General features: G+C 36.4%; 1 protein-coding gene and 4 non-coding genes across 23 annotated transcripts in view; 3 read left to right on the top strand and 2 right to left on the bottom strand.

Annotated features, from left to right (window-relative positions):
* Positions 1–74: 74 nt before the first annotated feature.
* unc-103 overlaps positions 75–16,294 on the bottom strand; it is a gene marked incomplete at both ends in the record, with an annotated part of 31,894 nt that continues 15,674 nt past the window's right edge. For 4 of the 19 annotated variants that reach the window (NM_001306720.3, NM_001384063.2, NM_001381818.1 and 1 more), the window contains 14 exons: positions 906–1,060; positions 2,386–2,489; positions 2,708–2,774; positions 3,181–3,411; positions 4,168–4,445; positions 4,679–4,784; positions 4,978–5,108; positions 5,159–5,364; positions 5,480–5,787; positions 6,098–6,156; positions 6,326–6,480; positions 6,531–6,653; positions 7,341–7,563; positions 7,985–8,067. In NM_001306720.3, the coding sequence (NP_001293649.1) occupies positions 906–1,060; positions 2,386–2,489; positions 2,708–2,774; positions 3,181–3,411; positions 4,168–4,445; positions 4,679–4,784; positions 4,978–5,108; positions 5,159–5,364; positions 5,480–5,787; positions 6,098–6,156; positions 6,326–6,480; positions 6,531–6,653; positions 7,341–7,563; positions 7,985–8,067 (2,229 nt within the window). Of the gene's footprint in view, positions 1,061–2,330; positions 2,490–2,707; positions 2,775–3,180; positions 3,412–4,167; positions 4,446–4,678; positions 4,785–4,977; positions 5,109–5,158; positions 5,365–5,479; positions 5,788–6,097; positions 6,157–6,325; positions 6,481–6,530; positions 6,654–7,340; positions 7,564–7,984; positions 8,068–8,494; positions 8,642–12,946; positions 13,228–15,887; positions 16,077–16,294 lie in introns of those variants that run through there. The other 15 variants (NM_001381820.1, NM_001381821.1, NM_001381822.1 and 12 more) reach the window with 15 other exon arrangements.
* On the top strand, positions 4,899–4,952 carry C30D11.5. Its single transcript, NR_052229.1, has one exon. It is a non-coding gene; the product is annotated as an Unclassified non-coding RNA C30D11.5 (non-coding RNA).
* On the top strand, positions 12,939–13,088 carry C30D11.4. The gene has a single exon (NR_052228.1). It is a non-coding gene; the product is annotated as an Unclassified non-coding RNA C30D11.4 (non-coding RNA).
* Positions 13,282–13,452, bottom strand: C30D11.6. The gene has a single exon (NR_101810.1). It is a non-coding gene; the product is annotated as an Unclassified non-coding RNA C30D11.6 (non-coding RNA).
* Positions 16,008–16,150, top strand: C30D11.2. The gene has a single exon (NR_052227.1). It is a non-coding gene; the product is annotated as an Unclassified non-coding RNA C30D11.2 (non-coding RNA).

Genomic DNA, 16,294 nt, shown 5'->3' with positions numbered 1-16,294 from the left:
CTTTTTGCTCTTTTATCCTGAATCCGATACCAAAATCAGTACTGTATTTGAAATTGAAAATTGAACACAAAAAATCAAATTTTAAAATTTTTATCGAAATTTTTTTGTTTAGTGTGGGTGCATAGAAAGAATGTCAAAAAGGGGATGTGATGTGATTTTGGGATACGAAGAGAGAAAATTTCAAAAGAAAAACATACAAAGAAAAGGCATCTAGACGATCAGATTTTAAAAGAAAAATTGCAAAAAAAAACATTATATTAGGGGAAAACTGATGGAGAACATTGAAAAAAGTGTTGCGACATATGAACCCGCGAGAAAGACATGATGAAAACACGAATTTTGTTTTGTTTTTGAAGTTGAAATTGCAAAAAAAAAAAAGATTTGAAATACTTTTTGGCATTTGAAAGAAAACGTTTCCTTTAGTTTTGTGGGAGATGGAAAGAGATCACTAGTGGCTATCCGGGGGTATTAGATATGAGAATATTAGGAGGGGGTATAAAAGTGTGGTTATTGATTTTTGGTGGAAAATGAAAAAAAAAAACAAATCACACAGCTTTGCAAACCGGGAGTTGAGAGAAAATGAACGTTTTGAGATGGAAAATAGTTGAGAGTGGAACATGGTGCATCGAAGCGGCCTTGTGTCGATTTACGCAGCTCGTGTAAAACTAAATTCTAACCTCTCCTCGATGCGTACGCCGGTGTTCGCACAATTCGACTATTTTCCATTCAAAACGTTTTTTGATCCTACGAATAAAACTCTGGACAATTTGTAATCATATAAAAATGTTTTTGTGAAGAGGCACTCGGAAAAAGATCCCTGAGAAAAAGGAAAGAAGGACTGAATTGGGTTGGATGTGAGAGAGAAAGAAAGATGGAGAGAGAGACAGAGAAAGAGAGAAACCGGGTTATAGAATAGTATCAGTTTCTTGTGTGGGTGTTGGTGGCTCGTGTGATGAGAGCCTCGAGACTCTCATCTCATCGACAACTCCACCACCACCTCCATTCGGAAGACGTATCGCTGACGATATGTAGTTGTTCGGACGGTAACGGGCATTGGGCTCTGGAATATTTGAAAATAATTGATAGAGAAAAGAGCTCTCGATCTGGGAATCAGAAGCTTCTGATAAAATTTTCTGTGATCTACACGCAGCCACGTTGTTTATCACTTGAAAGTTCAGAAAGAAAATAATTAAAAATCCAAAAAATAAAGAAAAAAACGAAAAACCCATTCATTCCTGAAATGAATATTCGAAAATATTCATCCAATCGTGCAAGTATCGATTGTTATCGCATTACATCAAACACACACATTCCACTTGTTTCACCAAAAAAAAATATTTAAAAAAGAAGAAAGTTTACTAGAAAGAGGAGTTGTGAGACGAAGAAGGGAAAATCAGAAGATTACGATGATAATTAGATACGTAGAGAGGTTCACTTAACAGTGGTACAACGATTTGTTTATAAAGTGATAGGTGAAGCAGCCAACATCTCATAGGAGTAGATCCCGTGAAATGTCGGCTGCAGAATTGAGAGACTGGTGAGATGAGGGTTAACATGAATTTCAGATACATCGCGTTCGATGCACCATGTTTTACGCGCAAATTTTGGGAAACATCATAAAGAAAATCTATTTGAAAAACAGAAAGTTCAGTACTTCGCGCGCAAACTTGGCGCGCCTACAAAGTCATAAGTCGCCTGATGCCTACCTCGGAATCTAAAATGTCGTAGGTGACTTTTCGCCTACCTGTGTGCCTTTAATGCCTGATGCCTGTTGTGTGTCTAAAAGAAATGAGACATCTCATGCCTACCTATTCACCTAGAAGAACGTTTATCGCGTTTGCCTACCTGAGTGCCTATGAAAGCATAGGTATTTTATAAAAAACAGGTAGGTATGCTTATGCCTACCTAAACTTACCTAAAAGTCTTAGAGAATTCTAATATGCGCTAAATGTTTCCTATTTAGTCAGAGAGATAATATATCAGGATAAAATTGGCGTACAACGCAATGAATAAGTAATATTATATTTTTCAAAAATTATTATAGTAACACTGCAACACACGTTGACGATCACTAGAATTATTGACGACAAAATGAATCAAATGAATCGAAAAAAAAGGATCAGGAAAAATTTAAAAAAAATCAAGGGACGAGCTTTACCTAGATAGAAAGGGAACTATATTAATTGTATCTAGAATCTAGCATAGCATATTGAAATTATCTAATTAAATAAAAAAAAAAGAGAAAGTACAGGGAGGGTAGATTAGTTACTACAGTAACCGGTGAATACATGTGTGTTTTGTGTGTGGTTCAATGGATGCGAATAACAAACCTTTCATCGATTAGAAGGAATGAATGGGCGGGGAGATACTCTCTTCACCGCCTACCTTCATTTGATGATCCATTGTTTCGGATTATCGATTGCTCTTTTACAAGTTTGATCAATGTCTCCATATCACTATTAAACTTGTTCTGCATTCGTTCCATTTGGCTGCAAAAAATGAATGTTAGTAAATTATTCAACAGTTAGTAATTTTTCAAAAAAATGTTGCCTGAAATAACAATTTTAAATTATTCAACAATCAGACAGGCAGAAAACGTGAATTTGAATATTTTTCAACATTCTTTCGCCCAAAATTTAAATGTTCAATTTAATGTGTTTAAAAAAATTTAGAAACCTAGTGTAATCAAAAGTGCCAAAAAATGTACCTTTCAATTGATTCAAGCCTCCTTCCAAACATGTTTGCCCTTCGTTCTTCATAATCATCTGATCGGTCTGAAATTTTGCATTTTTAATTTTAAAATTAACAAATTCTAAATACAATATGTATTCCCTAACTATTCTTATTTTTCAAAATTAAAATACCACACTGCAATTCCACGTGTGTAGTTTCCCAGTTAGACTTGCACCTTTCAACGCCTATCTCAGTTACTTTTGAAATTATCAAAAAATTGTCAACTGAAAAATTACTTGTTTTTTCTTTTGCTCAATTTTTGTAGTTAAACATTTTTTATATTCACAACACTAGCCGAGATATGAGCTGTCAAAGTTGGTACACGACTGAAAAAAGAGTGAGTTTGTGTTAATCAGCTGTTTCAATGAATGCCACACCATGCTTTTAGGGTTTCATATCTTCAGAAAAGTCACACAATTTTTTCAATCTTCTCGTATTTTTTCTCACCGCTCAATTGCTGTGAATGTATCCCATCATTATGAATTGCCGTTGTTGGAGACACTGAATTACCAGCAACCGTTGGAGACATTGTTACTGTATTTCCACGTGCAAATGCTCTGATATCATCAAACAATGCGTCATCTTCCTCATGATGATTCGTCGATCTTCGGAGTAATGGAGTAGCTTCAGATCGGGTTGCAGTGAGAGCAGCGTGTGGGGGTGAGCAACGAGACGAGCCTGTGTTAGTAGGTGGGTAAAAACTGGGGTTGTTTGGGGAAATGGGGGAAGAAGCTGCGCAATCTTTCAAAGCAGCTTGTGTGCAAAATTAGGAAAAGCTTGGGGAAAAGAGGAATACAAAAAACCAAAAATACATTTTTTCTTGCAAATTAAAATTTAATTGAATGCAAATACACCCGAGCCAGTGAAAAAACAACGACACTCTTGACCTTCTCTGTTAAGTCAAACTTGTTCAAATTTCAAATCGCGCGCAAAAAAGGATCAACTAATCAACGGTTAGCCACGCCCTTCACGAAGCGCTAATTGGTCGGCGACCTTTTGTTTAAGCTTACAGTTTTTTTGCTGGTTTTTGAAAACTTTCAAGATTTTCCAAAAAGCTAAAGTTTCAAAAGAAAAATCTCCAAAAAAAACAATGTTTTAATTTCGAAGAAAATTGGGAATGCTTGTAAATAATGTAAATTTGGATTTGAAATATTCCAAAAACAATGTTTATATATAAATTTATGTTCTAAATTCAAAAATTTCAATTTAAAATTCGCGCGCAAAAAAGAAGCGCCAACCAATCAACGTTCCTAGCCACGCCCTTTGCAAATCGCTGATTGGTCGGCGACCCCTTGTTTGCAAACGAATTCAAAAGTTTAAAATAATGCTTCTTTCGAAGAACGATAACATACTGTCGTTATTTTTTCAGTGGCTGAGGATAACTCAAAATTTTTCTCACATTTTTTTTCTAACTAATAAAAATATAAATCTTACTCCTCGATCCGGCTGACTGCCTCCTATCGATGGGATTTGAATCACATCGAGAAACTGATTCAGCACTTCTTCTAACAGCCGCATTTCCATGATCCCCATCTGGAGGTGTTGTATACCGATCTTTGTTCATTGATGATGACATTCGAAGCAATTTATGACGATCGAATTTCTTGCGAAGACTTTGAGCATCATCTCTCAAATTGTATGTTATCGTGAGATTCTTGCAAAATGTTTCAGCAAACTCGGGATACATGTCAAGTACATCGAGGAGGTCGTCTCTGCAGAATTTAATTTTTTGCAAGATTTTCGCAATGGTTTTAAATGTTTAGATCGCTTTTTTCGCGAAAAAGGTATATTTATTTATTTCAATCGGATTTTTTTTTGTGAAACGTAATCTCAAAAATCAGTTCTCATCGACTTATTGCTTCCAAAGCTAAAATTAAAAAAAGATATTGAAAACAATTTTGAGTTGTTAATTGTATGTTTTTACGACTTTTTGAAAATTACTCACCTCAATATTTTATGCAGATCACAATAGGTGAGCGCCCTCACATTACATGATGATTTGCCAACTTCGTCATATAATAGGGGATTCTCTCCAAATATGTCATCTTTGCCTGAAAATAAATTATTGTTAAAATCTATTGAATTTTAGTGTTATTATTTGAAAATGAACCGCTAAAACTCATTAATACTCATGTGCACATCTCTAAATTTTAGTTTCAGCTTTGGCCTAAGCCTAAGCCAAAGCCTAACCTAAGACTAAGCCTAAGCCTAAGCCTAAACCAAATCAAAATTAAAAAGATTTACCCAAAATCCCCATAACCGTGTTATCATCATTCAATATTTCTACACTTCCTCTCGCGATGAAGTACAATCCCGTTAAAATATCTCCACGATGTACCAGAGTATCTCCCGGCGGTGAATGTGTCGTTCGAAACCTGAACTTTCACTTATATCATAATCTCAGAAAGGTCCCTCTAGAGCTCACCTCATCGAAAGTGCTCTGAGACATCCGGGTGTGCTGCCTGCAAATGCTGCACAACCACTCAACAGATTCCTATTCAAATGAAGACAAATATCAGCTTGAAGGCAGTCGGGAAACCCCTTCAAAACCAAATTCATGTCAATTCCGTTGGTGTAGGACCATGCATGTTGGAAGTATTCCTCTAATCGTTGTCGTAGAGGATTTGGGATCTGGAAAATGGAAAGATTACAATAAAACTACAATACAATTTTTTAAGAGAACCACAAAAAATCTAAAAATTTTGCCTAGTTCTTTATGTATTTTTTATACTTTAAAAATACATACCTGGTGAAATCGGATAAATTCTCTGAGCCTTGACATCTCCGTATGATATCTTGCAGTTCCCGAGTACAACCTCTGAATAATCGCCGATACATTACCGAACACAGAGGCGTACATCAAAGAACCGAGAATCATCATGATAATTGTGAAGATCTTCTCAGAGTCTGTCGTCGCCGATACATTTCCGAAACCGATAGATGTAATTGTGGATAATGTAAAATAGAGTGATGTTACGTATCGACTTTTTAACGTTGGACCACCGGTTGGTATTGTACCATTTGTTGATGTGTAAGGTTGTGCAAGTTGCTTGGCTGCAAATTTATTTGTGCGTAACGATTTTTCCGATTGACAGTGTTCAAGATTTTTTCTCAAACAAGTTGGGCTCACAATATCAATTTTGGTATAACTCTTTTTTCCCAGTAAAAGAAAATTATTTAAAACCTTTTTCAAGAAACCAAATTTATGCTAGATAAAGATTGTTCATGTGTGGGTTGATGATCACACATTTCAACTTTTCAAACTGATTTTAAATGAAACCAACTGGAAATTTTAAATTGAATAAAAATTGATCAATCAGGCATACTAATTTTAAGATTTCGAATTGCAAAAAGAAAAACCTACATAACTGATGCAACCATGTGTACTCTTTATGTGATAATTCTGCACTACCAATTGCATACCTGAAAAGTTGAAATTAAAAGGTTTTGTATTACATATACCATCAAAAAATATTTCTGAAAAATTGATGAAACATGTCATTTAGATATTTCAATATTTTGTAATTTTTTAATATCAATTTGGCATTTCAAAGTTAAGAGATTTTTTTTTTGATAAATCTTAAAATCTCACCATATACATGCCAACCAATGTGCTATAAGTGCAAATGTAGCCATAAGAAGTAGTAAAACAGCAGCACCGTATTCCGAATACCTATCCAGTTTTCTGGCGACCCGTACCAATCGTAATAAACGAGCAGTTTTTAGCAACCCGATAAGTGTTGTTGTCTGTAAAAGTTTACAGAATTTTTAATGAAAATTATATATTTTTTAGTTACCTCATCACTGTTTGTACTGACAAGCAATAAATCGAATGGTACTGCAGCGACCATATCGATGATGAACCATCCTTTGAAGTAATGCGTGGCAATTTTTCCTGGATCCGACACCACCTGACACGCCTATTATTGTGGTTAGAATATTGTACGGAAAGTGATCAGTTTTTATTGTTCTAAGGGAATTTTAAATTTTGAAAATGGACTAGAAAAAAAACGGCGCTGTAAAGATGTATCTCAGCTGTAAACGGACATAACTTTGAAATCAAATATGGTAGAAAAATTTTGAAAAAAATTTCTGAAAGATGAGCATTTTTTATATTTTTTGCTATTTGATTTTGATGATTTATCAAACAAAAAGTATTCAATTCTTTATTCGAAATATAACAATTTATTCTGAAAACTGAAGGGTTCAACTTTATTTTTCTGAAATTTTGAGGTTCAATAATTAGTTTTAAAAAAAATTTTCACAAAGGAATCCCTATTTAATAATTATTTTAAAAAGTATAAATTTTTGAAAAAAAAAACTTCGATAAATCCCTGTAGTTTTTGCGGTGGTTAAAAGTGATTTTTAACTGAAAAAAATAGATTTTTTTTAAATTAAAAGTTTTTTTGAATAAAAATTTAAAAAATTCCAAAAATTACAATTTTCTAAAAATCTAGAAAAAATCTGAGGTACGTTTTGTTGTGCGGCCGATGAATAGTTCTAGTTCATTTAAAAAATCTCTGGTTAACTATTGAAAAATGGGTTAATAATCTACAAATATAGCTACAAAAAACCATTCAAAAAGCATTTTTGCATAAAAACCTCACCTCATCATTCTCATTGACATATGTGGTTCGAAAATTAATAATAATATCAACAATAAACATGATATCAACAATCAAATCGACAATTTCCAGTGGTTCCGTAAACCGTGATTTTTTGGCTGTGTCCTGTAGTTCACGGAGTAGAAATGCGGCCACATACGGTGTAAATACAGCCGTATATATTACAAGTAACAGAATTATCCAATCCCATACTGCTTTGAACGGACTGAAAAAATACTTGATTGGGAGAAAATTTAGATTTTTGAATTTAGTGAACATTGAATTTATTGGACAAGTTCCCAAGACAAAACATAGTTTTTTTTCAAGTTTAAAGTTTTAAATTTTGAATTTCCGAAACAATGTTAATTTTGAACCCAAAAAAGTACCAAAATGAGTTCATCGTCAAAATTTTATTTAAGAATTATTTTTTTTGTACAAAATTCAACAGATGAATTTTGCAAAATAACAACTATCTTCTAAATTTTGATCTAATGAAACTTACTTTAGTGAATTTGGTACTGTAACAAAACCAGAGAGAGAATATAATACACTGTACTCTACGCACAAGTTTTGGCTAAAAGTTGCTCTTCCAATGAATATTTTTTCGCGCCGCTTTTTGAGTTGAAAAAGTAACAATTTACGCTTACCTGTAATGTACAATTGTGCAGTGATGTATCCTAGTTGGCTGCAGTTTGTACTCTGGCAGAACATCGGCGCCAAGTGATAGAACCTGAAATAAAAATAGTTTAGTTTTGAAATTTCAAACCAAATTCTAGCCACCCCTAAGTTGTCTTCCCTTCCAAAAACCAGAACCAGAACTTACCATCCACTTTCAAAAGTCTTCACAAAATAAAAACAATTTATCTCTTAGAAAGTAAAAGTATAACTAAAAGTTTTAAAACACCTCTCTTCTGATGGGTTACCCCCTCTCCCGGTTGTCAAGGGGGACAGCCGAAAGCGTGAAGAATGTGCCTTCTCATGTGTACATTTTACACCTGTCTTTTATAATTTGATAATGCCACTTTTAATATTAATACTCTTTTTCTTGTTTAGAGTTCAACTCTCTTATTTTTCCAAAATTATTTGCCTCGACAATATAGGATTTTAGTAGCGTTTTTGAGCCTAAGCCTATCATGAGTTGCCATGTCGTTCAAAACCTTATAGGATCCACTTTGAAGCACCACCATAAGCTGTTTGGCTTGCGAAGCGACCGCATTTCCAGCACCAGACGACGTCGTCGCTTGTTGTTGGGATTGGGATGGATGGTGTTGAATGATGCCGGTATGATTGGTGCTGGACGACATTGCCACGTGGTTGTGTGTGTGTACCCACTGTCACGTCATGATGACGTGGCACACAACTATAGATACATGTGTTAGAGGAGAGGAGTGTGATGAGAAGCAGAAGAAGCAAAAAAGCTGTAGAAGGAATGAAATAGAAGATCACGCAAAAGTTTGTGTGGACTTTAGGAAGTCTTGTAACAAAATTAGAGCAGCTGGAGCAAGGGGGAGAGCAAGGGCAATTACATTTGATATTTTCGGGCAAAGGCGCGAAAAAACCAAGTTTCCAGCAGAAGGGGTATAAACGCTCAACTTCACAATTTCGTAGATGTATATCAAAACAAAAAAAACTAATGTTTCATACTACAAAATCTCAGTATTGCTCAATGAAAAATGAGCGGGGCACGCCTTCTCTTCTCCCTCTACTCCTAAAAACATTTTTTCCCCTTACTCACCGTGCCTTTCAGACAAAAACGTTGTCATTCGAAAACATATTAAAAATTGAAAAATGGGACACACAGCGCCGCCACACGCCCAGTGAGCATACCAAATTTTGAATTTTAATACTTTTTTCCTGGGAGATCAAAACAAGTTGTTGGTTTTTTTTTCTTCTGGAGCGACGAAATAATATTGGAAATTTCAACAAAAATGAAAAAAACACACGAACTTTGAAACGGCGTTATTAGACTTACAGACACAGAGAAACAAAATGAGGGTGAAATGAAGAGCAAGAGCAACAGCAGAGCCAAGCATTAGTATAATGAATTATTCTGCTCACGGAGCAGTGTGTGTGTGTGTTGGAAAAGCTCCAACGGCACTCTCAAGTCGATCCGTGGAGCATTTTTTTGTATTGGAAGAAGATGGAGAAACAAGAAATATAAGTGAGAGAATGATTTTGGTTTTATGAATGAAGAATATTTAATTTTGCGGAGGATGGGGGGCATTTATGAAGGGAAATTTTCCTTCAAGATCATTGAAATTTTGGTAAACCACAAAGTTGAGGTTATGTAATATATTTTACGATCAAGTTTAAAGGTCAGTTTACGACTGCAAGGCTAGAGACCTACAAGTCTACCTACGTGAATGTCTACCGCAAATTCTTGATCTTAGTGTGAAACATGAAAAGTTCAGACAAACAGGTAGCAAAAATAGACAACAAGCAGGCAGGCATATTTGAGCAGGCCCCCAAGTGAAAGTGAAAACACCTGGGATGATATTTATCGTGACAAGACCTAATAAATTCTGGGAACTTCTAAACTCCAAAAATGAAAAGTGTCGAGTTGCCATAAAACCTTCTTTGTTCCTTTTTCTGAATTGAACGGACAATGGTCAACGTGCTTCTAAGCTTTTCCACTCAATCATTCTGATCCTATGTGCAAGAGAAATAGAGAAGTAGAATGAAGGGGGAAAATCTAGTCATCGAATCTTTTGAACACGACTGAATGTAAACAAGTATCCCCGTAGTAGGCAAAAATAATGGAGGAGAAAAAAAACGTAGAAAAAATGCAATTTGATTTTTTGCAGTTAGTTCTCACAAAAGCTTTAGATTTTAACTAAGAATTCTATTTAGGATGATGCTCTATTCTAGTAACAAAATATGATTTTTCAAAGATCTTTAGTCTCATTTCACCAAAGCGACACATTTTACAGCATCCAAAAAGTTAAAGCTTTACTGGGTCCCAAGCCTAAGTCTAAGCATGAGGTTAAGTCTGAGCCAAAGCCTAATCCTTAGCCTAAGCCTAAGCCTAACAAGCCTGAGTCTAAGCAAAGTTCAAGCTGAAAACCAACACTAAGCCTACGAACTAGAGTTCAAATACAAAAAAAATGTTTTTGGAGTCTATTTTTGGAGCTACAGAGCAAAATAAAAGTGTATCTCAAAAGGGGGGGGGGGGTGAGAGGAAGAGTGAACCGATTATATGGACATATACACCTCTAAACAGAGCACCCCGAGCATGAGAAAAAATTGGCAGATGGGGGGATATGGAATACGGAAAATAGGAATAAAACGGGAATATCTAAGAAAGGAAGGAAAGAAAAAAGAAATAAAGAGAAGAATGAAGGAATATGATGATGGAAGGGGGAAATGAGGTGATGATGACGTGTGCTGTATTTATGATGGTCCGCTTCCGAAAAATAAGCAGAGCCCCCTTGGATACTAAAATTAGCCAGATCTGTAAAAAATTTCGGAAATTATTCCAAAAAATTTGGCGGCAGTGTCGATTTACGGGTGCATAAAATGTCTGCCTGCCTGCCTTAATTAGAATTCGGCACGACAAAATGGAAACATTAGGCGGTAGGTGCCTAGGCATGCCTAAATTTGCGCGTGAAATGTGATGCATTACCCGCGGGCTACCGCTTTGAAGAAATGCCGATTGTCTGCACAAAATACACTTCATCATACTTTACGCACAAATTTCAAAGTTAAAATTTTGAGGATTTAAAAATAAATTTAAAATGAATTACTAAATGTTCTCCAAAAAGGTGCCCACTTCTTCACTAAATGTTCTCCAAAAAGGTGCCCACTTCTTTTTTGAATATGCTGTGGAGCATTGAGAACCTTTTTTTTTTGAATAGAAAAGGGATCTGCTTCTGCTGTCAACTCCATTGTTTTCCGGACGACAAGACAACAGGAAGACAACGACGTCGTTGTCTACTGCTTCAGAAGAAGAAGAAGCAGAAGAAACAAATATTCAAAAGACAACAAAATTCAGAAGATGACTATGACGTGGGATGTAGCTTTTCTTCAGGAGGGGTGGTTTAAGCTGGAAATTGAGACGAGGAACAAGTGGGCTGAAGAAGAAGAAGAAGATGTAGGAGGATAAGGAAGAATTCACTAACTGATACAAATTGCCTTGGTTGTTGTTTTTGAATGAATTTTCTCTTTGCTGAAAAAAGTGGAGGCGAAAAAAAATACGTTCAAGAAGCTTCAGATGCCTATTTCTTGTTTCAGAAAGTGAAGCAAAAGTCATGAAGGCTCATGTTATGGAGCACGTCTTCTCTTTCTTCGTCTTCTCGCCTACTAATTACTCGGTTTTTCTTTTTTTTTCCATCGTTTTTCACTTGCATCTCTTCTCTCACCGGAAGAGAGAAAAAGTAGAAATTCGACACTTTGTGACTTCTCTCATTTTCTGGAGAACGACGACGTCGAGTTACCTTTTTTTTTTACTTTTCCTTTACTTTTGAACTCAAAGGGATGGATATGACGCCCAGTTAGGTATCGGCGGGTCTTTTCATTCGCCTCTTATCTCACCCCTTTGTGGGAAATTTGGGCATCTTGTGAGAGAAGAAATTTATTTCTTGGCAAATTATCAGTAAAATAGCTTGAGAATAATGTTCCAGATACTAAGCCTCTGAGCAAAAAATCTTTTTTGAAAAGTGAAAAAAAAACGACTTTTTGCTCAGAGGCCTACTTTAGAGCCCCTCTTTCGTGCAGAACATTGAAAATTTCATAGCAGACAAAATAACTTTGTATATGCAGGAAAAAAACTTAAAAACTAGGCAAGAAGTTGCCAGCCGTTCTCAAAAATTTCAAATGATATGACTCGTCGTCTACTCTATCCAAGCGATTAATGAAATGCGAATAACTAATTGCTTCGTATATTATGTAGAGTATGAGCTATATGAGTTTCATACTAAAACTTGATCGATTGAGAAAAAAAATGAAAAAAAGAGAAAACGAGAGGTTGCATAGTAACTGGACACAAGAAGTTGGAGCAACAAATTGCAGGGCTCTACGCGGAGAGCACTCTAATGATAGGTAGTAGTTGCCACGTCAAAAAGAAAGAAAGGAGTGAAAAAGGAAGAAGAAGAAGAAGGAAAAACGACGACGAGGCGACGGAGCGGAAAATTCGAAATCCGAAGAACCCGCTTGTATTCCTTTTGTGCTCCGATTTGTGTTAGAGACAACACTCGGTGATGTTTTGACTCGCTCAGGGATCGGCCGGAAGTGCCACGGATGTCCCTTTTTTAGAAAATGGAAAGAAAGAGAAGAGAGGGTCATGGGTGTTTGAGCAAAGTGACTCGGAAACGTAGATCTTAATTTCAGGTTATTGGCTAATTCTTATAAAAATCATGCTGATAATTACAAAAATTTATAGGGAACAATGTAAGCTTACTATAAAAACATCAATGAGCTCCAGGGCCGCCAAACTACCGTGGCGAGATCCCATCCCTCAATCAATCAAAATATCAATATATATACAATCAATATTCCTAGACAACTTTTTTCACTAATCACAGTATATACTGAACTTCTGAGAGAGGACAGTTTATATTAAAGATCAATTACAATATTTTCTGAATAAAATCTCCATTCAAATTTAAACTTACCGCTGAAAACGGCACCGGATCCGCTGACAGTGTCGGAATTGCCATCGACATTCTCCGAACAAACGCGGATGCTCGCCTTCCGGCGGCCGACGACGTCGTCGAGGACGTCGATGCAATCGCCGCATTTCGTCGTGTGGATGATCCTCCTGCTCCGCCGCCGCCTCCGCCTCCGACCATACCACCACCACCACAACCACCGATCGACGACGACGACTGAAGTGATGGGCACGGCGACAGCGAACGCAACGAGGCGTGCGATGACGATACCAGGTGACACCTCTTTATGTTAAGTTTGTTAGATATGAGTTTAGAAGAAATGGAGAGAGGGAGAAAAGGTTGAGGATAAGGATGATAAGGAGTTGGATAAGGAATTAATAAAGTCTAGAAACATCTCTGGAATTCTGATTCTTCAAACTACAGGGAAATTTTCTGTGAAAATCTAAAAATTTGGAGCTTCGACTGATAAGCATGGCACGACATCTACCGGGTTTCTTGCCGCACTACATAGGTAAACATAGTCCGGCGCGCGCGGAACCCGGTAGTTGTCGGACCTTTGAAAAAAAATTGAAAAAAAAAACTTGAGTGCCTAGTGTCAGAGTATACGGTAGACAATTTGCGTACGCTTTTCAGGCCGAGCTAAGGCATCCCTTAGGCAGGCGTGCCCTTTTGAATTTGACTGACTACAAAGTTTATATAGCCTACTACTACTATGTTTTTGAACAAACTGATCATATTCCGGGAATTTCCTCGGGGAAAAGCTTCTATGAAATCTAGAAACTTGATATCTTTGCAATAAATTGGGATTAATTTTCCATGTCTAACATACCAAAAAACTTCTGATGGTTAGTAAAAAACGAAGGGAAGAGGCTCAAACTAAAAATGGCGAAGCTAAGAAAAAAACAACAAGGGAAAATTGTGAGCATTGACGAAAAAGAAGACATCTTGAGCCGACAGAAGTGCTTGCCGTGTGTCCACTTGAAAAAATTATCAGAGAATAATAATAAGATTGGTCTGTTTCTCTCTCTCAACTATATTGATTTCTAGATGCTCCAAAGAAAAAACCGGGTGCTCGCCAAAAAAAGTTGTGGAAAATGTGGAGCTTTCGCCGTCTTCAGAAGCAGTAGAGGAGAGCATTATGATGAAAACAATATGCATTACAAATTGGGGGTACACTACCACCACATACACATACACACTGAGACATACATCCGCCAACCATCACCCAGCACCACCACATATTCCAAATGTACGAAGATTTGATGACGGATGTGTTGTCTCTTTGTTTGATAGGTTCTAGTGTTTGGAATTCTTGTAGATAGTTCTGGGAAAATGGCGAAGGAGAACTACTGTAGAAAATTTGCGCTAAAATACGATGCATTGTCACCGTACGAGAAGTGGTACCTGTACGCAATTTGCCTACCGTATACCTTAAAGTTTGGGCGCGGCCTTCTCAAAAACGGATGGTCCAGTTTTTGTAAAATTACATGATTTGAAGCGTTTTTTAAATTGTAGCTTTCCAAAATTCCTAGGAATTAAAAATGTTTTTTTTTCAATTAGAAAAAAAAACCATCTCAAAGTCTAACATAATTAGATCAAACTTGAGCATAATATATGATAAATTGAGATCTTTGACCCAATAAATACATACATACAATACAAAATTTGACGCGCAAAGTTTCTTGAATTTGGTTGACAAGCATAAAGAAGAAAATTCAATTCCAACTTTTTTCAAAAAAAGTTTTAAATTATAGGTTGCTGAAATTCAAAGAAATTTCGCTGGTTTTGTCCAAAAAATTATCATATTACAGAACCAAAGTGTAGTCTATTAGTATGATTTATTTAAAATTGAGACATGGTGCATTACTGCGTACCCAGTGCATCTCATTTGACTCGCGAGTTTCTTAGAGTTAAGCGTTTGAAACTCAAAAGAACACCTGAAGAAAAGGGGACGGAGGAAATTGGACAAAATGAGAAAAGGAAGAAAAAGGAAAGAAATGAGGAAAGAAGTATGATGGCATCATGTAAAGTGCAAAGACTCGTTGCTTTTTGTGCCGCTAACGAAATTAAATGTGCTCTCCTTCTTCTCCTTCTTATTCTTCTTCTTCTAGATGCTCTTCTCTTCTGAGAGAAAGTGAGCTTCTTCTCTCTATTTCTCCCTCCGCCCTTTATTTTGTTATCATAAAAAAAACTTCGAGTCTCCCGTGCCTGGGGGAACACATCTGGACTATGGGAACGGAAGAGATCAGGTTTTAACGGGATATTTGAACAAGCTATATTATTTGACCAAAAATTTGATAGGTGGGGAGAAGAAGCTATTACTTTTTTCTATAGACTATAAGCTGAGCTTGATTTGCGCGAGGAATGAGCCAACCAATCAGCGATTTCTAAGGGCGTGGCCAAGGCTGTTTATTGGTTGGTGTCTCAATTTTATTTCGAATAACAAAACTACTGACTAATTGTATTAATTTTTGATAGTTGGACCATCAACATAAAAAAACAACAGTTTTTTAAAAAGAAAATTAGCACCTATCTTTGACAGTCTCTATCTCGGGTGCTTTTTGTTGTATGGAAAAATTATAAACTAGCAAAACGTTTACTGAATCATATTCTACATTTGATTACTAACATTGATACAGTATCTTTACAACGAGCTAAAATACAAGCTCACAATGTTTACACGGTTTACAGAAATCGACGACACGTTTGACTCACTTTTTCAATAATTTTTCAATAACTAAAATATTGTAAATATAAAATAGGCATGCACAGTTGAGCAAAAACTGTTGTCGATTTCATTAAAATTTTGAACATTCACGAGGCTATTCGCTACTAGAGAGAAAATCAGAATTCCAGAGACTTTAGCTAAACTTTAGAGAGATTTTATTAGAAAGGGAGAGATTTTATTAGAAAGGGCTAAAAAATAAGTTGCTTCAATTATTACCTTATTCTCCTCTTCATCGTCACTATTATTCAAGACATCTTCCGAAACAAATCTACTGGAACCCCTGCTCTGCTTCGGCAAAAACCGCTGCTTATCATCATTCTTGTCGGCTGGCTCAAAAAACACCTCGTCGTCCTCCTCGTCCTCTGGCACCGGAGCCAGACGGAGCAACGGGGGACGACGTGGCATTGCTCCAGTCGATGATGACTTTGGGATCGCAGATGATGATGGTCCGGTGACAGTGACAAGAAATGGTTCTTCTTGAAGGGAAAGATACGACGGGATCAGGGGTAGATTTTGAATTTTGGACGAAGATTTTTAAAGTAGTAACAATGAATAGTAGTACTGACTAAGGACGTGTCGGAGAGTGTGACAGAGAGAAGAGCCTATAGGAGATGTGTCGTCCC

This window comes from Caenorhabditis elegans, chromosome III (genome assembly GCF_000002985.6).
Source record: "Caenorhabditis elegans chromosome III".
Lineage (NCBI taxonomy): Eukaryota > Metazoa > Nematoda > Chromadorea > Rhabditida > Rhabditidae > Caenorhabditis > Caenorhabditis elegans.
Note: the sequence above shows the minus strand (reverse complement) of the source record. Positions and strands in the feature narration are given on the sequence as shown.